At 37.4% G+C, this 25,940-nt stretch overlaps 1 protein-coding gene and 1 pseudogene across 2 annotated transcripts in view; both read left to right on the top strand.

Annotated features, from left to right (window-relative positions):
* Nucleotides 1-17,818, top strand: part of LYPLA1 (lysophospholipase 1) — a 37,640-nt gene extending 19,822 nt beyond the window's left edge. For both annotated transcript variants that reach the window (XM_032316124.1, XM_032316125.1), the window contains exons 3-9: nucleotides 1,630-1,695; nucleotides 4,537-4,584; nucleotides 6,866-6,936; nucleotides 9,924-9,997; nucleotides 12,399-12,500; nucleotides 13,907-14,083; nucleotides 17,679-17,818. In XM_032316124.1, the coding sequence (XP_032172015.1) occupies nucleotides 1,630-1,695; nucleotides 4,537-4,584; nucleotides 6,866-6,936; nucleotides 9,924-9,997; nucleotides 12,399-12,500; nucleotides 13,907-14,083; nucleotides 17,679-17,732 (592 nt within the window). In that variant the 3' untranslated portion in view covers nucleotides 17,733-17,818. The remainder of the gene's footprint in view (nucleotides 1-1,629; nucleotides 1,696-4,536; nucleotides 4,585-6,865; nucleotides 6,937-9,923; nucleotides 9,998-12,398; nucleotides 12,501-13,906; nucleotides 14,084-17,678) is intronic.
* A 4,156-nt stretch (nucleotides 17,819-21,974) lies between these two features.
* On the top strand, nucleotides 21,975-25,700 carry LOC116575042 (annotated as a pseudogene).
* The last annotated feature ends 240 nt before the right edge of the window (nucleotides 25,701-25,940 follow it).

The following is a 25,940-nucleotide window of genomic DNA, read 5'->3' as shown; positions in this document are numbered from 1 at the left end:
AATGAATGTTTAAAAAGAAGAATATTAAGTCTTTTGGTCCTTGAACATGGGATGTACATTTGTATAAGTCTTTAATTTCTTTCAGCATTTTGGTAGTTTTCATAATGAAGCTTCATATAAATATCTCATGTATCTACATACATATATACAAAAGACACACATGAACTCACATAAACACACATGTACACATGCAAAACACATGTACAGCTCTAGAATAGTGCCTGACTCATAGCTAGTGTTATGTAAGTGTTAAAATTACTTCTTTGTTACTAATTTTTCTATATGTCTTTAACTTTTTTGGGAAGGTGGATTAAAATAGAGAAATAGTTAATAGAAAATAATTTAACATTTATTTATTTAATTTCTAAGAAAGATTTGTTTATTTTAGAGAGAGAGTGTGCGTGTGCGAGTGGGGAAAGGGGCAGAGGGAGAGAGACTTCACACAGACTCCCCACTGAGCACAGAGCCCATCACAGGGGTTGATAATGACCTGAGCCAAACCCTGCTTTAACTGACTGAGCCACCCAGGCATCACATTATTTATTTAATTTTAGTTTTTAAATTTTAGGGTTTTTTAAATTTTTAATTATTTTTAAAATTTAAGTAGGTTCCATAACCAACATGGGGCTTGAACTCATGACCAGTGGAGGTCACATCCTCTACCAGGTAAGCCAGCCAGGCACCGTTTAAGTTAATTTTACTTTATCCTTTGGTAAAAGTAACATGTTAGGGGATCCTACCTGGCTCAGTTAGTTAAGCGGCTGACTCTTGATTTCTGCTCAGGTCATGATCTCAGGGTCATGGAATCAAGCTCCACGTTGGCTCCATGCTGGTTGTGGAGATTAAGATTCTTTCTCCCCTCTGCCCTTTCCCCCCAAAATAAAAAAACTTAAAAAAAAAATTAACATGTAAAAAGTATCAGTTATAATGTCAAATGTAAACAAGCAGGAAACTGTATGTATGGTATCCCATTTTTGTAAAATCTGTTATCTGTTTCTTAAGTGATAAACATGAAAGAACTGGAAAGATACATCAGAGGATTAACTGCTTATTTCTGGCTTGAAGGATTCTGATGATTTTTCTAATACTCCATTTTGAACATGTATATGTACATGATACACACAAGTATAGAATGTGAAAGTTATTTTTAGAAGTGCAATAAACATGTAGAGTTTATTTATTTATTTATTAGCATGTAGAGTTTAAGATAACGGATTTACTCCTGAGACGACTTTTGTCATTATATGGTCATTCACATTATATAATATAAATTGTATTATCTGTCTGGCCTATTTTGTTAGGCACATTGTTGTGAGATTATAAAGAGATAAGCGTATCTGTGTTTTGCAAATTATAAAGCCTTATAGAAATATATGGAAGAAAACACACTGCTCTTCAGAAATCAGGAGACATCATCTTAACTTGTAGGTAAAGCTTGAGCTGTATTAGCCTTTGGGTTGTTTCTGGGTTGGTTGTGGTATTTTGCTACCATGGATGGTCCACACTTCTAAGATTTTAAAAGGAGTTAACATTTATCCTTGCAAGTTTTTAAAAGTTACTATTCTGTTACTAATTTATTGGGATTTAAAATCGTATCTAATGGCAACATTCAAATAATTTCTCTACCAGGCATGGATGGGCAGAAGCCTTTGCAGGTATCAGAAGTTCACATATCAAATACATCTGCCCACATGCGTAAGTATTTTAATCTTTACATTTGTGATTCAGAATCTGGAGAAGAAGAATTGTGATAGCTTTACTTTCCTAGAAAAGGATTTGAATATTACCAGCTTTTATCCTTTTAAGTATTCAGTTTAAAAATAAAGATTAGTAAATTTTTTAAAACTAAACTGGTAACTTGGCTACATAGAATTTTTTTTTCTTTTTCTTTGGGAAATTTAAAATAATGCTTTCGTGGAGGTCAGTCGAACTCAGGCTTAGAAAAATTCCTTTAGATACACAAACATCTGAGATCTAAGGATATCCCAGAAGGGGATTTATTTACTTGTCAGGTTTGTGAGAGATCTTTATTTACTATGTTGAAAACACTCCTAAATTTTATCAGCTAAAGGCAATGGGATGTACGTGGAAAGAACACAGGTTTTGAAGTCTGATAGATTTGGTTTCGAATTCTGAAAATGTTTGTGGATGTCTTGAGCAAACTCAGAAAATTGCTGAGATTGGCGAGGTTTTAGGTCAAAAGGTTGCTGAGAGACAGTAGCTGTGAAGGCAAATGGGATTAGATTCATGCTAATAGGTTAATAATTCATCCTCAGAAGTGGTAGTAGCAGTAGAGCTGATAAATGTGAAAGAGAAAATGGAACGAGGAAAAATACCTGATGAGGTAAGAAAACTTTTTGTCCCCTTTTTATCCTGAAACAGAAGTTTTTGTTTTTGTTTTTAAAGATTTTATTTGACAGAGAGAGATCACAAGTAGGCAGAGAGGCAGCCAGAGAGAGCAGGGAAGTAGGCTCCCACTGAGCAGAAAGCCTGATGAGGGGATCAGTCCCAGGATCCTGAGATCATGACCTGAGCTGAAGGCAGAGGTTTAACCCACTGAGCCACCCAGGTGCCCCTACAAGCTTTATCTGATCTCTGTAGGCTACAGCTAAATACTATGGCAGGAATGACTGTGTCCTCTGTTATTCTGATTCATCTATAAGACAGAATTCTTTTCTTTTCTTTTTTTTTTTTTTTTTTAAGATTTTATTTATTGGGGCACCTGGGTGGGTTAAGCCTCAGTGGGTTCAGTGGATTAAGCCTCTGCCTTCGGCTCAGGTCGTGATCCCAGAGTCCTGGGATCGAGCCCCGCATCGGGCTCTCTGCTCAGCGGGGAGCCTGCTTCCCCCTCTCCTTCTGCCTGTCTCTCTGGCCACTTGTGATCTCTCTCTCTCTGTCAAATAAATAAATAAAATCTTAAAAAAAAAAAGATTTTATTTATTTATTTGATAGATCACAAGTAGGCAGACAGAGAGAGAGGAGGAAGCAGGCTCCCCGCCGAGCAGAGAGCCCAATGCCGGGCTCGATCCCAGGACCCTGGGATCACGACCTGAGCCGAAGGCAGAGGCTTAACCCACTGAGCCACCCAAGCACCCCTATAAGACAGAATTCTTGATTATGTTAGTATTTCTGCTGTATTGTTACTGGCCCCAGGATTGATTTTATTTAAGGCTATTCCCAGTCTAGGGAAATTCATGTCCTCAAAGAAAATTTTTTTTTTTAAACCTCTGAACTCTTTTTTTTTATTTATACACTTTTTTTTTCTTTTGCATGAAACAGTCTCAGTTAATGGGATGACTGCATTTCAAGATTTGAACTCTGCTTTAAAAGTAATAATGACCTAGTCCAAAACTTTTAGAAATAACAAAAAAGGAGCAAAAAAACCTGGAAAATTCTACAGTGAGCTCCAATTAGAAAGGTCTTCAAAGTTTTTTTTTTTTTTTTCTTAACCCTTACAGTGGAAGAGATATTTAAACTAATGCTCTAGATTGCATGTGCATCTTTCTTTTTCAGTTTTTCTTCTCTTATGTCCAATAATCCTAAGCTCTGATTTAACCCAATCCTTTTTGTTGGTTTGTTTAAAGAGAGAGGAAAGGAATGCATTTTAGCTTTCCTTTGTTTGCAAAATTCAGCTGCTGACCTATCAGCCTTCCCTGTTTTCTTAAATATCAGAGTGGTAGCCTAAGATTTTGTAACCTCTAAGGTAGACTTGTTTCATGAATTAGAAGGTTAGTGGTGAGATGTAATTCTAGTGTATTTTTCTTTTCTTTTGTACCTAGCTATATTCAGGTTATCCAGCAGATTTTTCATCACAAACCTGTATAGTGGATGCTTAGGCAAAACTTATATTTCCCGTATTTATTTAGAGATCTCTTAAATAACCACATACAGGGGCGCCTGGGTGGCTCAGTGGGTTAAGGCCTCTGCCTTCTGGCTCAGGTCATCATCCCAAGGTCCTGGGATCGAGCCCTGCGTCGGGCTCTCTGTTCAGCGGGGAGCCTTCTTTCCCCTCTCTCTCTGTCTGCTTCTCTACCTACTTGTGGTCTCTGTCTGTCAAATGAATAAATAAAATCTTTAAAAAAAAAAATAACCACGTACATAGATAAAACTTAAAATATAAGCAAAAATGTAATCTGATCATATGGGAATTGCTGCTCCTTTATCTGTGCGGTACATTGCTTGTTTCCTTAAACCCTTAGCCAGAGTCTCATATTTTATGCATTTCCAACTGTCTTGGTTACGTGTTTTCCTGGTCATGTTTGGTTTGAAAGTATTAAATAAGGGAGTTGAGAAAGGGAAGTGTTTTTTATTTGCCAAGCTTAGTCCTTTCCAGCTGTTGCTCCATCTTCAGAATACAGGATATGTAGAAAAAATGACATAGGTGTGGATGCAGTGATACAGTTCATATGTTAAAATTGTAGCATACAGTTTTGTGAAAACCTCAAGTAATTATCTGTTCTTAATTGATGAAATTTATCAGGTTTTATACCTTGTTGCATTACTCTTATTTTGCTGTTTTTTTTCTTTCCTGCATAGACCAATTATGCCTGTAACGTTGAATATGAACATGGCTATGCCTTCTTGGTAAGTCAGAATTATTCAGTAAGAACTTTTTATTTGTACTTAACTTTTGTGGTTTTTGTTTGTTTTAACTGGAAGTGCTTTTGTGTGTAACAATTCTTAATTATCTTTTTAGGTTGCAAAGTTATATAATTAACTTTAAATTTAACCTTAAACCTTCAAGTTTAACCTTAAGGTTTTGTATTTTAGATTCAGGGGTAACCTTAAGGAGCTGTACCAACAGGTAGAAATATAGTAGAAAATGGGTAGACAGAAATACTGTAGAAAATATCTCTTACTGCTTAGTAAACCTTTACTCATTTCAGTGACCCATCATTTGAATGATCCCATGTGCCATACACTCTAATTAAGCAGCAGCCTCTCTCCCTTCCAATTTCTTTTTTTTTTCCCCCCTAAATATTTATTTATTTATTTATTTGACAGAAAGACAGAGATCACAAGCAGACAGAACAGCAGGCAGAGAGAGAGGGGAAGCAGAGAGCCTGAGCAGAGAGCCTGATGTGGGGCTCGAACCCAGAACCCTGAGATAGGACCCGAACCGAGGGCAGAGGCTTAACCCATTGAGCCACCCAGGCGCCCCTCCCTTCCAATTTCTTGCCTGTCTGGAGAGTTGACAAGCTTTTAAGGAAACCACTTCCTCTTCCACCCCCTCAAGATATTTTTACTTTCCCTTCTATGTTTTTACTTATTTTTTAGTCTCAGGGATCTTGTTTTAATTTCTACTATGGAAGCAGGACAATAAGAGCAGCAGATTGGTAAAAGCTGCTCTTTCTCATCAAAATCTAGATCAGTGATGCTTAGTGTCATTTTAATAATTTTTTTAAATGTTTAATTCTTTAAGTTAACATATAATGTATTATTTGTTTTGGGGTACAGTTCTGTGATTCATCAGTCTTACACAAGACCCAGCGCCTACCACAACACATACTCTCTCCAGTGTCCATCACCCAGCCACCCCATTCCATGACCTCTCTCCCCTCCAGCAAACCTCAGTTTGTTTTCTAAGATTAAGAGTCTCTCATGGTTTTTTTCCCTCTCTGGTTTCCTCTTGTTTCATTTTTTTCCTCTCTCTCCTTATGATCCTCTGTCTTATTTCTTAAATTCTGCATATCAGTGAGATCATATGATAATTGTCTTTCTCTGATTGACTTATTTCACTTAGCATAATACCCTCTAGATCCATGCACATCGTTGCAAATGGCAAGATTTCAATTTGATGGCTGCATAATATTCCTCTCTGTGTGTCTGTACCACATTTTCTTTATCCATTTATCTGTTGATGACATCTGGGCTCTTTCCACAGTTTGGCTGTTGCGGATATTGCTGCTATAAACATTGGGGTAGAGGTGCCCCTTCAGATCACTACATTTGTATAAATGCCCCGTAGTGCTATTGCCAGGTCGTAGCATAGCTCTATTTTCAACTTTTTGAGGAACCTCTATACTATTTTCCAGAATGGTGTACTAGCTTGCATTCCGACCCTTGTGTGTTTTATATCAGGAAGTAGAGTCAGTTCTTTGTTCCTCTAAGCTACTTCCAGTCTATTGTCATCTTGTCCTCTCTGCTTGTTCCCACCCATATCTTACCCACCCCTTCACTTCCTTTTTATCTCTTCTGGATTCCTTGACAGCTTTCACAAGTTCCTGCCTGCTGTGCCCATTGGTTCTTTCATCTTCCCTCTCTGGCAAAATTCCCATCCAGAACAGAATTTCTGGATAATGTGGCTAGAGACCATTAATGAAAGGATGTAACTTTATAGAGAAATGGAAAGGGCCAGAGGAAACCTTCCCTTGGGTCTCTAGTTGGAGGTATCAACTATGTGTGATGAAAAAGTTTTGCAGAATGTGGCTAGAGCTCGGTATAATTCCTCTGCTCAATACATGTGAAGGTAGTGCATGTGAGAGTGACATGGTAAAGTAGCTCTGTTCCATCATACTGACTTATGATACAGTAGAAGGGGAAAGGAATGGCTGGAATTTATTGCAAACTTTTTAGGGGAGTGTGTGTTGAGATTCTTGCTTGGCTGTAAGATTAGACTAGGTATTTTCTTAGATGTTCTTACCATAAAATTATGTGGCATTATGATTTTTTAACATTAAATCTGTATCTAGTTGGTGAAAGGAACAAGTGGAATGTTAGAATCACACATTTAAGTTAATTTTTTGGCCTCTGTAGAAATTTTATTTTGAGTTTCATTTTCATGGTTAGCCCTTTTTATCTTGAATTTAGTGAAACATACTTTTAGAATCAAATAGCTCTTTTAAGATTTTGCCTTATTTTCCAGGTTTGATATTACTGGGCTTTTACCAGAGTCACAGGAGGATGAACCTGGAATTAAACAAGCAGCAGAAAATGGTAAGTACAGAAATATTTTACAAAGACAAAAGCATTCTTTTTTTACTAGGTTCAGTAGTTTTATTGGTGTTGATAAAATAATATATAATTATCTGAACTTAGGAGGTGATGCTATTTCCTTCCTTTGTGATCACTCTCTAACTTGTTTGCCATGATGGCTACATGGACTCCCCTAACTGTAAATGAAGATGAGGTAAATGGGGAAGAATGGCCTTTATCAAACTTATTGTATTTATTATCTCAGTTGGATACATAATTTTGCTTTGATTTACATAGACTAATAGAAAAAATAGTAATTTTCTTTCTTCATTAAGGAGACTTGAAGGTATAGTGATATAATCATACATAACGTATGGAGGTTGGGTATAGTGATATAATCATACATAACGTAATTTATATTGGGTAATTCTCCTGTGTAATAATAATAGATGCCACTGATTGAATACTTAGTTGTTAAACAATCCAGGTAATTCTTGTAAATCATCTCATTTAAGACTTCTATGACATAAGTCTTAGCTCTACTTTACAGAATCTCCAAAGTGTGTTCTCTGGTTGGTATTCCATGTTTCTTATGGACGTGATAATTCCATTTATTTTTAGAGTGAAATCATAAAGAACACTAGCTAATTGGGAGAAATCTGATTTTAGAAAATGTATAGAGTCATCCTTTTATGAACGTGCTGAAGTTTTTACAAATAGATGGGATCACTGGGATTGACTTAAGAATAATCGGGTGGTGACGTAGCAGATATTGATGAAACAAGCCTGGCTGTGAATTGATAGTTGCAGAAGTGAGGTGATGTGTACCTGAGAGTTACTGCACACTTTCTGTTTTTAGATTTGTTTGAAAATTTGCAAAATGGCTTAAAAACCAGTAGGATCCTTTCAAAAATGTTAAAATGTTTCTAAAGAACTCTTAAAAACTTCAAAACAGGGAAGATACACTCAAAATGCACTGGCAATTTGGTATGGTCAATCCAAGAACACTGGCTTTTAGGATCATCAAAATGTAGGTCGAATCGAGAATCCTGGAGCTAGGATTTTTTTAAACAATAATTTGATGACAAAAATAAGTATTGGGTTTGGGAGTGAGTTGTTAGATCTTGTGGAAGATAGGGGAGGGGCAGGGCCTTGTGGAGAAGACTGGTAGGCCTAGTGATTTCCAGAGTGAAAAGTTCCACCCTAGTGATAGAGTTGGCCTGTGACATACTTGACGTTTATTTCCTTTCCAAGGTGATGTATTATTGGAGAAAGTGAGGCTCAGACTCAGAGCTAGGAAAGAATGGAGCCTCTGTTGGAGGCCTTTAAGAGTAAGCTCCTGAACAAAGAAAAAAAGTGCTCAGGTTAAGGTCCAAGGAGCACAGTGGTGCCCTCGCCCGTATGCAAACGGTGATTGAAATTGGGACACTACTGCTCTACTGCTGACTGCTGTCTTTGTAGTTTGTCAATATTATCTCAGTGCTTAATGTAACCTTGAGGGTTAACTAAAGCTTTGTGAAACTTGGGGGAGAAGTAGTCCCAACAGCTCACCCAGTGGCAAACAACTAACATTCCCCAGGCCCTTACCTGAACCTTCCCTCCTCACACCTCGGCCATTATTCCCTTTCTTTGGTGGTTGGGGGTGGGTGTTAAGATTTTATTTGTTTAATTTATTTATTTTAGAGAGAGCATGTGTGTGTTTACACAAGCGATAGGGAGGAGCAGAGGGAGAGGGACAAGCAGACTGTGTACTAAGCACGGAGCCTGACACAGGGCTTGATCTCACGACCCTGAGACCACAACCTGAGCTGAAATCAAGAGTTGCCACCTAACTGACTGAGCCACCCAGGCACCCCCATTCTGTATCTGCTGTCACTATCTGAGCCACCCAGGCACCCACATCTGTAGTCTCTATCTGATTGAGGCTGTGCAGTCTCCTGTAAATAAATACCTCACATTTCTCAGCACTTCTTTTATTTCTTAAGCCCCCTTTACTGTTCTCTAGCCCATTCTTCCATGCCATAGTCTGGGCATTACTTTCCATTCTCACTGTAACTTAGTACTAAACTCTTTATATAAAAGGAAAATAGTTTTTCATTTGGGCGTTTGGTTTTTTCAGTGTTTTAGAAAAAGCAGATTTTTATTTTTTGATAAGAAGTACGGAAGTTGGAAATTTTAATCTTTAAAAATGAAACTCTTGGTGCATCTAGGTTGCTCTAGGTGGTTAAGCATCTGCCTTTGGCTCAGGTTATGATCCCAGAGTCCTGAGATGGAGCCATGTGTCTGCCTCCCTGCTCAGCGGGGTGTCAGCTTCTCCCTCTCTGAACATCACTCCTGCTTGTGCTCTTACTTGCATGCTCACTCTTAAATAAGAGATCTTAAAAAAAAAAAAAAAGAAAGAAAGAAACTCTTGTGCATATGTGAAAACAAGAAGACATAATCTGTAAAAGGTGTAGTTACAAAAAAAAAAAAACAGGACAGGTTATAAGGAAAAAAGGAAATTCTAGGAGTCCTCGTTTTATAGTTAAAGATTTGTGTCAAAGTATTTTGCAGAAACAAAAGACTCACTTGATTTTTTCCCTTCATCATTTATTGGCTATAGGAAAAATTAGTACTATAGTTTTTAAAATAACAGAATGAACTTTTTAAATACTATAAATAACAAATTGTGTAATATACTTTATTTATATTTTAAAGTGGTAACTTTCAGGTTGTTTCATTGAAGAGAGAAATATATTTATATGAGCAGAATTGACCATAGATAAAAGAATAGCTGTTGATTGATAAGAGAAAGAACTATTGTTTATAAATTATAATAGATATAATTGAACAGTTTTAAACAATACCTGCAAATGAGTTTTATAATGAAAATACATTCTAATTTTGTATTTTAGTTAGTAGAGTGCTTCAAGTTTTTCACTTGTTTTGACCTATTTTACCCTATTTAAAATGGTATATTTAGGCTTAACTTTGAAGGTATTAGTGATTTAATTCTATGTTGTTTTTAGTAAAAGCTTTGATAGAGCAAGAGGTGAAGAATGGCATTCCTTCTAACAGAATTATTTTGGGAGGATTTTCTCAGGTAAGGTAAAGTTTGGGTGATGTGTTATTGGTATATTTATCTAGGAGTCTGGATTCTGTCCTTTTCTATGGAGGAGTCTTTTTTTTAGTATGTTATAGAATCTGATGTACTGTTCTCTTTGTTTTTAATATATTGTTATCTTTAATGCTGAATTAAGTTTGAATGGACTAGATAAAGTTAATTATGAGAATGTATTCTTTTTGCTTTTCTAGTTTTCTCTCTTCAGCAGTTGCCTTCAGTTTCTAGATTATGTCTTGAAAATTTATTAATAAGTAAATTGATTCACACTTGGAATGTATTTTCTTAAAATAGTTATCACACATGTAGTTAGGTATTTAAGTTGATGCTGTGTACCCCCTTTAAACAAAATTGTAATTTAATAAACACAGGTATAATTCCCCTGTCTTCAGAGGAGACTACTATAGAACAGTAGGGTAGACAACAAGAGAATTTCTTCCCTCTTTTTGTTAGAGATTCCCAGTGGTTGAGACTCATAGACTCCCCTGTAGTCCCCTTGAGACACAATCCAAGTAGGGTCTCCCACAAAGTGACTTGTAATGCTGGAGGTTGCTGGTTGTTCCCCCGGAGTTCTCTTCTTCCACTGTAGAAACAAGAGGTTCTCGGAAGACTCTCTGGTGATGCTGCACTGGCTTGGGAGAGGGGCAATGCAGTCAGCATGTAGCCACTTCTCTTACCTTTTGGCATGGTCTCTTGGTTTCTGTGGTTCAGAGGATGCCTCAGCCTCACCCTCTCCCCTCATGTGCTAAGATTCTCTTGGTGGTGTCCTGTCTATGATTAGATGCTAGTTCTTGTAGAAGGGAGCAAAGTTAGGAATGACCTGTGTCTTGTAAAACAGATTTTAGATTTAAGTATGCGATTTTTGACATCTTTCTGTACTTTTTCTCCTACCTCCTATACTTTTTCTGCATATTTACCTCATATTGACCTTACATCTTTATTTCAGCTTATTGCATGTTCACCTTGTCACCCATCCCAGATTGCTCCAGCTTCTTTTTTTTTTTTATATTTTTTATTTTATTTATTTGACAGAGAGAGATCACAAGTAGGCAGAGAGGCAGGCAGAGAGAGGAGGAAGCAGGCTCCCCACTGAGTAGAGAGCCTGATACGGGGCTCGATCCCAGAACCCTGAGATGATGACCCGAGCTGAAGGTGGAGGCTTAACCCACTGAGCCACCCAGGTGCCCCACATTGCTCTAGCTTCAAATCTATAAACCTTCTAAATCAACAACTTAGTGTTCAGACTGCCTGAATTAGACAATGTCAGAATTAGGGAATTCTTTAGAAGTTAGAATTGAGTAGAAAGATAGGTTGCCAATACAGTATAGTAAAAAGAGGTTACTGGTTTGGTATTTGTTGAAGTCAAGATAGTGTCTTTTTTGTAATACACATTGTGACATAAGTGTAGGTACAGAAGTGAATGTTTGATTCGGAAAAAAAAGCTAACATAGGAGACTATATAGTTGAGATTTGTTGATTATGATTTACAGAAAGGAATTCCTCTTGCCTTAAGCAAGAAAGAACAGATTATGAGTCTGTGGGATCACATCAGGAAAACAAAGGATGAGAGTAAATCAGGGCCTCAGGAAATAGCTAAGACAATGGAAAGCCCTCATGGCTTTCTTTCTCATCTCCTGTTTTTCTGTCCATCTGCTTCATTTGCCTTTTCATCTACAGTTGGTATTCTCCACCTTTTCAGTCTGTAGCTTTTCCAGTTCTTGCAGTCTATAGCTTTTCCAGTTCTAGAATTTAAAGGTTACTGCTCCAGCCACACAAAGAGACAGGCTGATAATCACTGAATCCCAATTTCAAAATCGTGAGAAAAGGAACATGACTATCTTGGATGAGAAAGAATCTCATATTTTCATGGGGCCCAGTGACCAACAGGCATGGTCAGAGTGACTTGGCATCTAGAATACTAACGGGAATGCTCTTCCCAGAGCACAGGGTATTGTAAGCTGGGGAGACAAATACTCTGAAGGTGCCTGCTACAGAGTCCTTATGATCTTGAATTTTTGCTGTAGAAAAGATGACCAACTTAAGACTACGTTTGATTTTATACCTAAGACTTTTCAGAGCAGAAAATAAGTGTAAGTTTAGAATGTTCCTAAGGCGATTGTAAGTGCATTTAAATATAGTTAACTGTTTCTTGACTGATCCGTGGTTGCTATGTTCTCAGAGTGGTATTCAGTGTAGAGAATCATGTCCTTCAGGGCATGGTGGGGTGGGGTATGTATGTATTTCTGCTAGTTTGCCTGATTTGATTTGACATCAAACATCCAGGTTGCTTTTTTTCTTTAATGGACATCATTAATAATAAATCTTTTATGTTGCTGTTAGCAGAGGATGTGTTCCATTGACTTTTCTCTGCTTATCTTTCCAGGGAGGAGCTTTATCTTTATACACCGCTCTTACCACTCAGCAGAAACTGGCTGGTGTCACCGCACTCAGTTGCTGGCTTCCACTCCGGGCTTCATTTCCCCAGGTAGCCTGACTGATGATACTTGTAGCATTAGATTACGGAGCTGGGAGATCACAGATAATGTTGATGAGAGGTCATTTTTTTAAATTAATCAACTATATATTTTTAGAGCGGTTTAATAAGTTCATAGCAAAATTGAGCAGAAAACACAGAAAGTTCCATTCTGTGCACAGGCTATGGACACCCTGCAGCCCTGTGGTACATTTGTTAGATTGTATATCATCACCCAAAGCCCATCGTTTACCTCTGTCATCCTTTCTTTATTTTTCATTTTTTAAAAAGACTTTATTTATTTATTTGACAGAGGGAGAGAGGGAACACAAGCAGGGAAAGCAGGAGAAGTGGGCTCTCCACTGAAGGGAGCCCAATGCAGAGCTTGATCCCAGGACCCTGGGATCATGACCTGAGCTGAAGGCAGCCGCTTAATGACTGAGCCATCCAGGCGCCCCAAGTCATCCTATTTAAAAAATAATTTTCCGAAACTTTTGCGATGTACCTAGTAGGCTTTATCTGAATACTATATTGTCTTTATTGTGGATTGCAGAGAATGGAAATAAGTCCTTTTGTCATAAATCTTATATTTGAAGTGTTTGGTACATTTTGAAATGTATATATAAGTTTAGGACAATCTTTTACACATAGAAATAAAATTTTCAAATGTTCAGTATTTTTACTGCTTAATAGCAAAATCTTACCATAGAATAGAATTTCTAAGTACTCACTAGTGTGTAAAGCAATATATGATACACATGGGAGAAATGGACATTTATTTTCAAATTCATCTTTTTCATCACTATATATGGTAATTCTTCAGTGTCTTATACATACTAAATGCTAATTATTAACCATCTTATTTAAATCAGTTAAATAAGAACTGAGAAGAACATGATTCTATTAAAGCATACCTCTTATTTCAAGATACTGTGAACATATAAAGAATAATTAAGATTGAGTCTGCTTCAAGAAACCACTTCATTGGGAAAACAGTAATACAAGACAGGGTAGGGGCACCTGGGTGGCTCAGTCAGTTAAGCATCCGACTCTTGGTTTTGGCCCGGGTCATGATCTCAGGGTCATTAGATCAAGCCCCATATCAGGCTCCATGCTCAGCTGGGAGTCTGCTTGAGATTCTTTCTCTTCTTATCCCTCTGCCACTCTCCCTGCTTGCATACTTTCTAAGTAAATAAATAAAATCTTTTAAAAAAGCAAGACAGGGTGATCATATATCCTATAAAAGTTTAACTGAAGAGTTGTGGGGAGTATAGGGAGAAAAGGAATTTTATTTCTGTGGCCGAGTAAAACTTATGAAGTAACATATTATATTTGCATATCTAGCTATAGTTGTAAATGCCTGGCATATAATGCTCTATACATTTGAATAAATACTAGTGTTCTTTTATTTTTTGCAGGGTCCTATCAGTGGTGTTAATAGAGATATTTCTATTCTTCAGTGCCATGGAGACTGTGATCCTTTAGTTCCCCTAATGTTTGCTTCTCTTACTGCCGAAAAGCTAAAAACATTAGTAAATCCAGCCAATGTCACCTTCAAAACCTACGAAGGCATGATGCATAGTTCCTGTCAACAGGTAATTGTTTGGAAGCAGTGATTACAGAGATACATTTGCAGCTTTTTTCATGTGATATTTTTAATGTAAGTAGCATTTGATTGCTTGGTTATTTAAAGGAGTTAATGAATTCACATTGAATCATAGGTTAGCAGGATTTAGATCAGAGTTTATTCAGTTTAATTCAGCAAGCATTCACTGTTTTCCCTATTACATGCCAGCTTTGTGCATAATTCAAACGACAAAACATTCCTTTTTATTAAAATTTAAGCCAAATTAATAAAATTTAAAATGTAATAAGAGAAAAGGATATATATCCAAATAGTTGTGGATATATATCCAAATAATTGTATAGAAAACAGAATGTGATAAGTGTTATATTTGAAGTTTTCAAAGTTCTCTAAAACACTGAGAAGAGTGAGATTAATTTTATCTTGGGAAGTACTAAGAACATGAAGCAAAAGCTAGATTTGGAAGAGTGGGTAGGATTTGGATAGCAAGTGTGCAGAGAAAGGGAAAGGGAAAGCAAGCTATCCAGTTGGGCCATGGTCTTATGAAAAGCTGGCTGTCCTAGAGCAGGATGCCATTCATAAAGTAGGTATAAGGAACAGTTTTAGGGTAACAGGAAGGAGATAATACTGAGTTCAGTGAACATACTGAGATTGATAGGCCCCTGTGATAACAAAATGGGTTTTGGAAATACTTGTCTGAAGCTCAAGCCTGTGATAGAGATTTAGAATAATTGCCAATATTATTAATCACTGAAGAATTACCATGGGAGAATATCATGAGAAAAAAGCCAAGGAATAGAACTTGGGGGTGAGAGGAGGGATTAAAAGGAGTTAGATGTAGAACGAGAGTACAGGAGGAGAGAATTCCAGAGTGGTGGTGCACCTGGCTGGCTCAGTCGGTAGAGCATGCAACTCTTGATCTTGGGGTTGTGAGTTTGAGCCCCACGTTGGGCATAAAGATTACATACATAAACAAACTTTTTAAAAAATTGGTTAGGTTATTTAAGAAAAAAAAGAAAAAAGGGTTCCTTGGTGGCTCAATCAGTTAAGCATATGACCGGTCCAGTTCATGATCCCAGGGTCCTTGGATTGAGTCCTGCATCGGGCTCCCTGCTCAAGGGGGAGCCTACTTCTCCTGGTCCTGCTCCTGTTCCCCGCCCCCTGCTCATGCTTTCTCTCGCTTGCTTTCACTCTATCTCAAATAAATAAATAAAATCTTTTTTAAAAAAAAATTTTTTTTTCAGAGTAGAAGGGAATAGTGTCCCATGATTCAGAGAAAAATTGACGAAAAATAGACCAGGAAGAAACTAACCAATAGTAAGCCATCTGTGACCTTGGATGTTTGGGGAGATGGAGTGGATTGTGTAAAGTGGATAGGGAAATGGGAAAAGTAGAGGCAACATGTATTAACCTTTATTTAAAAAGTTTTTGTGAGGGTAAAAAGGATAAAAAGACTCTTTAATGGTTGGGAGGAAAAGACTCCCTTGATGAGGGAAGGAGGAAGAAAATGCGATGAAGAGAAGGTAATATCTAATAGGGGGAATCTTAGGGAAATCGAATAATGTAAATAAGTCCTAAAATGGGTAGTGCTTGCCTTCAAAGAGGAAAACGGCACTTGAGAATCCAGAAGAGGGTCAATGAATATGAACAAGGATTGGTGAGGTAGTAGTTGTTGAGAGTTCACATTAGATCCTCTTTATCTTTTCAGTAAAGTTGGAGATATGGTCACTTGATAAGAATGAAGGAGGCCTGCATCAGTTTGGAGGCTTGAAAAGGCCTAGAATAAAAATTGATTGCCAAGCACTGAGGTAGTCCTACATAAAACTGTTTTGTAACCACCCAGCCTGGCTGAATCATTTGTTTTACAGACAGAGAAAAGAGGTAGTAATATGGTTTATCCAGAAAGACAAGGGGGCCTAGGATTCTAGGCTGTTATTGAGAACATAGTTGGAACCATCAGCAAGTGCTGAATCCAGAAAACAGGTGGGCTGGCACTCCAGGTATCCAGGAGGAACTGAGAGCCTAGAGCATTGGTTTTTAAAGTAGGCTTTATGTTATAAATACCCTGGAGCTTAATAAATATTCAGACACCAGAACTCCACAAACTCCACAATTCTGATTCAGCACATTGGGGGTTAGCAGGTAAACTCAGGTATTTGTGTTTGTGTGGATGTGTTTTTAAAATAAAGCTCCAGGGGTGCCTGGGTGGCTCAGTCAGTTAAGCAGCTGCCTTGGGCTCAGGTCATGATCCCAGGGTCCTGGGATCTAGTATTGCGTCAGGCTTCTTGCTTAGTAGGGAGCCTGCTTTTCCCTCTGCCTGCCACTCCCACTGCTTGTGCGTGCTCTCTCTCCCTGACAAATAAATCAATAAAATTTAAAAAAAAAAAAAAAAAAAAAAAGGATTCTGTTTACCTAATCTCTACACTCAGTGTGGGGCTGGAACTTATAACCCTGAGATCAAGAATCACTGTTGGCACACCCCAAGCATGTGTGTTCAAGCCCCAAGTTGGGCATAGAGCTTACATAACAAGAAACAAAGAAAAAAAAGGTGATGATTTTTTTGTGCAGTCACATTGGAGAACATTGGACTGAATGATGAGGAGCAGAAAGTGAAAAGAGGTAGTAAGAGGTACTGTCACCAAGAAACTTCAAGGACTTTAGAGCGTTGTAAAATAGAGCACTTATGTGCTGTGGCTTTATTTTCTGATTGACTAAATTATAAGGGTGAAGGTTCTTTGTGTTGCTAATTTGTGTGTTTGTGGAATTAAGCCTTGAAATACTAGAGATGAGGGGCACCTGGGTGGCTGAGTGGATTAAGCCTCTGCCTTCCACTCAGGTCATGATCTCAGGGTCCCGGGATCGAGTTCCACATCGGGCTCTCTGCTCGGCAGGGAGCCTGCTTCCTCCTCTCTCTCTCTCTCTCACTGCCTCTCTGCCTACTTGTGATCGCTGTCAAATAAATAAAATGTCAAAAAAAAAAAAAAGAAAGAAAAATACTAGAGACGATAGTAGGAAATTATTTGAGGGGAGTGGGAAAACCGAGCCACATGCAGGAGTCTTATAAAACGTTTTTTTTTTTTTAATGAATACTTGATATGTTCTTTTTTATCTTTCATAGGTACATGTTGTCTTTCAAATGGTTGCTTGTATATAAATCCTTGTGAAAGGCACAAAATATTTTATGCTACGAATTTAGCATTTCATTCTAATGAGAGAAGGTTAAAATCTAGGTTTTTCTACCTGTGGTTAATTGACCATAATTGTGTCCTTACTGATATTTCTCTGGATAGGTTTTGTTATTCCTAAGCCCCTTTCTCTCCACCCGTGTTTTTTGTTCAGCTATAGCAAAGTGCAGACCATTTTCATAGGACTGCATAATAGTTGGGAGCTATCATTTGAATGTACAGTTATAATCCTAATCACTGGAAATGTTCTGAAATTTCTGTTGAACCCTCATTTTTCTGTTACAACTTTTCATTTAATTGATGTAGTGAGAATATGGTTTTACCTTACCTTGGCACACCACACATTTAGTTGGTGGTATTTTAGTAGGGATTTAATTACTGATTTTGTAACTGCTTATTAAATCACTTTATTCCAAACAGGAAATGATGGATATCAAGCAATTCATTGATAAACTTCTACCTCCAGTTGATTGACGTCACTAAGAGGCCTTGTGTAGGAGTGCACACCAGCATCATTGTAGTAGCGTATAAACCTTTTCCTGTGCCCAATCTTGAAACTTTTAACGTTTGCAGTGTTCAGATGTTTTGCAAATACCCACCAATGACACCGACTACATAATACTCTCTCCTTGTGGGAAATACGGTCTTTTAAGTTTCTATACATGTATTTGTATAATAGGATTCAGAATATACTAGTATTAAAATAGGTGAAGCAGCTAAGCTTCTTTTTCCCAAATGTAATTCAGCAAAATAAAATACTGTAACCAGATTTTTTATTACATCATTTGACAATTATTAGTTTGCTTAATGAAAATTTGTTCAGGTATAAATGAGCAGTTAAGATATAAATGATTTATGCATGCTGTGACTTAGTCTATGGACTTACTCCAAAATTACTTAGTCACCATGCATTATCTGTATTTTTATAAATGTATTCATTATATACTTAATGATTGTAATACATAATAAGAATGAGGTGTTACTACATTATTCCCAATAATAGGGATAATGCTTCTTCAGTAAAGAGTAATATTCCTCTGTTAAGTTGATGGCCCTTTTAATTTGGGGACCAGGCTTTATTTTCCCTGATACCATTTCTTTTTTTTTTTTTTTTTTTAAGGCCCTGATACCATTTCTATTGAACATTTTTTTTCCTCTCTAAAAATGTTTTTTTTTTTATTATCCTTCATAACAGACCAAATATTGCTTCCTTGCCATAGACATCTGCTACCAGTACATGCTGTAATTTGACATTTTGAATCACAGATTTGATGGTATTTAAAATGTATTTACTCTTACATAAAGAAACCTTTAAACTTCCTACACTTATTTCTTAAACTGCACCTTAGTCCACAGTTAGGCCTATATAGTCACTAGAATCTTCAGTCTAGATAATGGGAATAATTCTGTGGTTGTATTTTTCTGTAATTTACTGAAAGAGTATGTAGGTCATATTCTAGTCTGTCCTGAAATATTTAAGACATCTTAAAAACTAATTTCTAAGATGATTTGCTCTAAGATGATTCTCCTTGAGCATAGTTTTAGTTTACTTGGTTTGTAAATATGTTTGAAACCAACTACTGTAGAAAATAAACAGTCCATTAGAAAAATTTGCTTTATTTTTATCTGCCAGTGAACTTATTGAAAACTTCACTTTAGTAGGTGGGGTTTTTTTTAGTTAGTTTTTGTGCAAACAAAAGTAGCAATTACTTGATTTTAAGTAGTTGAATTTTTCAGATTATTGGTAAAGATTATTGGAGAACAAATTTATCGGTGATAAAGATTAATCACAACTCAATACATATGGTATAGTTACAACAGTTTAATATGTAGCAAAAATGTATACTTGGTATTTCTAAACTGTTGGTAGTTTTTCTGCTGTATTCCAACTGACTAAAACAATGTTAGGAATGCATCTTTATAAATGGGTGCTAATTGATAATGGAAATAATTTAGTAATGGACTGTATAGAATGTTAATAATGAAGCCATATGTTTATGTCTGGATTTAAAAATTTTAAACAATCATTTAATAAGTCATTTTGCTTGACCTTGAGGAATAAAAATTGTTGTTTTAGTTATACAAATCAGCAAGATCTATCTTATAGCAAGAAATATTCCATTGAAATGTTGTGCTGTAATGTGGGAAAATGTAAATCTTTTTCATGATTTCTACCAATGTGAAATAAAATTTAATTCTGAGTTTTCTGTGACTGCTTTCTCATACTATTTTTAATATTTGGGTTTGCCTTTGAATGGTTGTCTATACTGAAAAGGGGGGAAAATGTCAATGCAGTCATAACATACATTCAGGAGAGAATTTTTGATGATGGTATGGTTGATGTGGAATAGAACAAGGCATGAGAACTGCTTCTCTTGTTACTCAATTTGAATAAGCTAAAAAAGTATTCCTAAATTTGATTTTGTGTTTCTAACATGTTTAAGAAGTTTTGTTTGCTGTTTCCAAGCCTGTTCCTCTCATGCAGTATTCATGGGATTTTTAAATTAGTGTCATGAGGCAGTATCTAAATAATTTTTTCTCCTCTTATTTCACGGTTGACTAATAGCATTTCCCAATAAAGGAATCCTTTCTGTCCCATCTCTTAAGCAGTCCTTCACTTTCTGCTTCTGAGTACTTAAAATTGACCAGCTCATTTTTTTATGAGGGAGCTTGTTCTGTTTTTGGATTACCCTAATGGTAAGGGACTTCTGTATACTACAATATTGTATGCAACTTTCAGACTTCATAACAGCATCTTATTTTGTATGGTAAACTTTTATTTTGTCATCCTTTCTCAACTATTGTGTTCACAGTTAGATGTGGTCAGTGTGGTATTGTTAATCTCTATTGACAGCATTAGTGTCTTATGTATATATAAATAATTGGGGAATTTGTCTACTATTGCAATCAGTGTTATGGATGTTTTTAAAAGTAGGTACATGATGAGCTCCTGGCTGGTTCAATCAGTAGAGCATGTGACTTTTGATCTTGAGGTGAGTTCAAGCCCCATGTTGGGCATAGAGTTTAATTTTTAAAAAAAAGGTAAAAGTGACATGACACAGTTCCACCCTCTAACAACATACTACTTTATTTTGTAAAAATTGCTAAAATATGAACAGTAATTTAAGTAGTTGAGATATTCTAGTCACTATACTAAGCATTTTACATTCTTTATTAGTGTAATTCTCACATCAACTTTATCTTTGCTTTATAGGAAAAACTGATAGCTAAAGGGATGAGCTATTTGCCTATACTTACGGAGCTATTATATGTAACAGCCAGGATTCAGAGTGGTGTGCCTGACTCCGTGGTCTGCTACCTTGCTCTTTGCCCTTGTGAGGTAATTTTAAATGCTGTAAACAAATAAAAAAGCTTATTCCATATAATTCAGAATGCTTAGAAGTAACTAAACTAGGGTAAGAATCAGCTTACCATAAAGAAATTACAATCTCCAATGTCCAGAGAGAACTGAAAAAGAAACTAAAAACCTGCATGGTATACCTAACTTTGGGGCTCAGAAAATAACTCACCGTCATACAGCCAGGACCCTTATAAGGGCTGCACTCTGTCCACAAAGTGAGCTAGAAAAACATTCAGTCTCTTCAGGAAGGAAGGGAAAACTTACCTATTTTGGCCAGGGCCCTGAATTAGAAGAGGGAGCTTTTCCCTTGACAATGTTTAGCTAGAATTTTATATTAATATATATTTGGATTTTGAATTTATACTATTTCTGTGGCCGGGAAAACAAGCTCATAATTTAACATCAAGAATCTCCTTGAACTAGATTTGCCTGTTGAGCACTTGGAAGAAGCAAGTTCTTTATGGACAGTGACATCCTCAATCTAGGCAGCATAAATTTAGTCTGCTGAGAGTGAGCTCAACTCCCCCCCAAATTCAAACCATAGGAGGGAACAGTCTGCCTGCCATAAATGATACCAGGTGACAAAAAAGCTAAAAATCATTAGACTCTTGGGAACTTTAAGAAACAAAGTATGAGGGGTGCCTGGGTGGCTCAGTGGGTTAAGCCTCTGACTTCACCTTGGGTCATGATCTCAGGGTCCTGGGATTGAGCCCCACATTGTGCTCTCTGCTCAGTGGGGAGCCTGCTTCCCCCACTCTCTCTATGCCTGCCTCTCTGCCTACTTGTGATCTCTGTCTGTCAAATAAATGAATAAAAAAACTTAAGAAAAAAAAGTATGGATGTTAAGCTGCGACGAAAGAATCAAGTGTAAACAGTATCAAATTGAAAATTGGAAAAAAAATTTCTAGAAATGAAAAACAGTTACTCAAGTAAATATTTCAAAAAAGAAGCATTATTTATGATAAAATATTTGAAATAATGCAATGTGGAATCACAAAGCCCTTTCAAAACAAACTATCATACATCTATATAATGGGATGCTGTACAGCTATAAAGAAGAAATGAGGATGCACTGTACTAATTTGGCAAGGATTCAGAATACATTAGTGATGGGAAAATAGTGTAAAAATTAAAAGGCGTGTGGGGCACCTGGGTAGCTCAGTGGGTTAAAGCCTCTGCCTTTGGCTCAGGTCATGATCCCAAGGGTCCTGGGATCGAGCCCCGCATCGGGCTCTGCTCAGTGGGGAGCCTGCTTCCTCCTCTCTCTCTCTGCCTGCCTCTCTGCCTACTTGTGATCTCTATCTGTCAAATAAATAAAATCTTTTAAAAAATAAAATAAAATAAAAACTAAAAGGCGTGGAGGAAATAATACCTATATTTGACTTAGTTAGAATTTACATTTGTAAAACCAAATTGCTAGAAGGATATTAAGAATCCAATAAAAGTGGTTATAGAGCATGAATGGGGAAGGAATGAGATGGGTAAGGACTGGAGAGGAATTAGCCTGTTACTAAAACATTAAGGAAAGAGTAAAACCGCAATGGAATCTTATCACTATATACCTATTAGAACAAATAAAATTTAAAAAGGCAATGGCAAATGCCAGTGCTGAGAACTCAAATCTCTCATACGTGGCTGGTGGGAATGTAAAGTGGCCACTTTGAAAATTTTGGTAGTTTCTTTAAAATCTATATATAATAGTTATCGTATGACCCAGCAGTTGTACTCTTGGGGATTTATGCCAGAGAAAGGAAGACTTACATCTACACAAAAACCCATACGTGATTATTTATAGCAACTTTATTCATAATATCCAAAAAGTAGAAAGAAATGGCGCAACCATACCATTGAATACTACTTGGCAATAAAAATGAATGAATTACTGATGTACACAACAATTTTGCTGGATCTCAATGTCATTATGCTGAATAAAAATGGCTAATCTTCAAAGGTCACATATGGTCTGATTTTATATAACTTTGTCAAAATTACAAAATTATAGAAATGGAAAACATTAGTGAGTGGCAGAGATTAGAGATGGGGAGAAGGTAGGAGGTATGACTATAAAGGGGCATCATGAATGAGATCTTTGCAGTGATGGAATACTTCTGTATCTTGATTGTGGTGGTAGTTACATGAATTTATACATGTGATAAGATGAAAGGAATTTGCACACAAGAGTGCCAGTTTTTGGGTTTTGATATTGTATTATAATTATGAAAGGTGTAAGTATCTCTACAATTTCTTTTCAACCTGTGAATGTTTCAAAAGGTTTTTTTTTTAAAGGTACAATGGGAGAGATGATAGAATTTGAACTATTCTATGGTTCGTTCCACTATTTTCTGAGAGTAGATAAGAAATAGTCATTCCCTTTAGATATTCAACTAAAAACAACAAAAACAATGTAAAGTCAACTAAAAATAACAAAAACCAAAAAACCAAACAAATCCAAAAAACAAAAACACATATATAACTTCCAAACTAGGGGAGGGGATGGGGATGTCAATTTAAAAGACAAGGTAGGAGTAGAACATGTAAAATGTTAATATGTAAAATGTACAACAAGATATTTCAAGATATGATAGACACAAATCCAAAAGTAATAGTAATTGTAATTGTGAGTGGGCTAGATTTGCCAGTAATAAGACAAGTTATCATTTTGGACAAAGAATGACATGAAGCTACATCGTAACTACAAGAGATTCTGTTTAATTACAGAAAGATTGAACATAAAGGGATGGGAAAATGCAAGAAGCAAATACTCCCTAAAGTAAAGTAAGCTGGCTTATCCTATATTAGTATGATGCAAAATAAGTTTTGAGGCCATGAACACATGTCTGCACAAACACTTGTACATGGATGTTCATAGCATTATTATTCATAATATTCCAAATGCTCAAAGAACCTAGATGTCTGTCACTGATGAATGGATAACTGAAATGCGGCATATCCAATAGCGTAGTTTGCAGCCATAAAAAGGAATGTTCTAAACATGGGTGAATCCTGAAACATAATGCCAAGTGGTAGAGACGAGTTACAAATGACATCATATTGTATGATTTCTTTTATACGAAAAAACAGAATAGGCAAAACTGTTTTTAAAAATAGACTTTAGGGGGCTGTCAGCACCGCCTGCCGCCGCATGTGCCGGCAACGCGATGCCCAAATCCAAGCGCGACAAGAAAGTTTCCTTAACCAAAACTGCCAAGAAAGGCTTAGAACTGAAACAGAACCTGATCGAAGAGCTTGGGAAATGTGTGGCCACGTACAAGTACCTGTTCCTCTTCTCCGTGGCCAGCAAGCCGAAGGACATCCGTTTTGTAAGCGGTTAAACTGGAAGCACAGCCGGATGTTCTTTGGCAAAAACCAGGTGATGATAGTGGCCTTGGATCGAAGCCCAGCTGACGAGTACACAGACAACCTACATCAGGTCAGCAAGAAGTTGAGGGGTGAGGTCGGTGTCCTTTTCACCCACCGCAGCAAGGAGGAAGTGAAGGAGTGGTTTACGAAATACGCCGAAGTGGACTTCGCTCCAGCCGGAAACAAAGCAACTTTCACTGCGACCCTGGACCCACGGCCCCTGGAGCAGTTCCCCCACTCCATGGAGCCACAGCTGAGGCAGCTGGGCCTGCCCACCGCCCTCCGGAGAGGGGTGGTGACGCTGCTGTCCGACCACGAGGTGGGCAAGGAGGGCGATGTGCTGACCCCAGAGCAGGCCCGCGTGCTGAAGCTTTTCGGTATGAGATGGCTGAATTCAAGGTCACCGTCAAATACACGTGGGATGCACAGTCCGGAAGGTTCCAGCAGATGGGAGATGACTTGCCCGAGAGTGCGTCCGAATCAGCAGAAGAGTCAGACGGGGAGGACGGCGGCGGACGGACGCTTGGCCGGACTGTGGGACCGCTATCCCGCTGGCCGAACAGCAGGGAGGGCACGAGGGATGGACTGCTTTTTTGTAAGCGGTAAAACTGTCTGCGGGTGGCTCCTGTGGACAGCAGAGAGGACTTTTCCGGGGCAGGGGGCGGATATATTAATTTTTAACATGTATGTACCTAGTAGAGTCTCAAAGCAGGTAAAACAGAAATGACGGTGACATCAGTGAAAGAGGTGGGAGAGGGAATGCCAAAGTCCTGTGTCTCCACACAAATACCAAAAACAAACAAAACAAACCTGACCCGAACTGTCACAATCCACTCTATGAATCTCCGGAAAATAGTCAAAGTTTTCCACCAAGCAAGTGAATGCTTGAGAAAAACTTGATTGAAACCCAGTACAAAAGCGTTGTGTCATTTTAACTTACTCTTACTTAACCCCCCACTTCTAGGTCTTGAAGATGAAGTCCATATTCCCAACATAGGTTCCAGATAATGGAGAAAGCAAAGCAGATTTTTGGTTCCAAACAATTGTGGTTGACTCTTAGGTGGGTCCTTGAAGGACTAACACAAAGGCCTTTCCCCTCCTTTTACTTTTTTCTCTTTCTGTTTCTTTTTTCTTTCTTTCTTTTTTTTTTTTTTTTTTCCTGCCCTAACTCAGAACTCTCTCAGGTTGGAAAAATAGCTACACGGAGGTGATTACCCCCAAAAATATTTAAATGCAAAGAAACCAACCACTACCATAGTTGGGGCAAAAATAGATACACTGAAAAACCTGAGAAGAAAAGGCTAGGGAATGAAATGCCTTGGGGGAATAAAGACTTCGAAAAGCTTCCACATAAGTCTAGAAGGCCATGTGCATGAACGGCCAGGGTGCATGTTTAAAAAGACCTGAGAATGCTCTAAGCACTCATCTCTGGCTGATCTTGAAGCCCTGGGCAAGCAAGATATTAGAGTAAAGGCAACATTTTATGCTTCCCAGCTGAATATTGCAGGTATGCCCCAAGACACATGGAGCCCAGATGTAAGTACTGGGAGTTGTTTTGTCCCCAGGCACTGAAGGAAATCTCTGTGAAATCACCAGGTGGACAGTAAGCTAACAGATTTAGTGACCACTCATGACAATAAATTTAGTCTTTACCAAAAGGAGTTCAGAGAAGTCACTAAACCGAACACAATAACTAAACAACAAAAACCAAAACCCTCAACTAACAACAATGATGCCGATTTCCAAAGTTACATTATAATATTAAAAATGTTACGTTTTCAACAAGAAATAAAGCATGCAAAGAAACAAAAAATTCTAGCCCATTCACATATATGGTAAAGGAATATTAACATAAACTGCCCCTGAAGATGCCCAGACGTTGGACTCACTAGACAAACAGCTCAACTGCCTTAAATATGCTCAAAGAACTAAAGTAAATAATGGATAAAGAACTAAAAGAA

This window comes from Mustela erminea, chromosome 16 (assembly GCF_009829155.1).
Source record: "Mustela erminea isolate mMusErm1 chromosome 16, mMusErm1.Pri, whole genome shotgun sequence".
Taxonomy (NCBI): Eukaryota; Metazoa; Chordata; class Mammalia; order Carnivora; family Mustelidae; genus Mustela; species Mustela erminea.
Note: the sequence above shows the minus strand (reverse complement) of the source record. Positions and strands in the feature narration are given on the sequence as shown.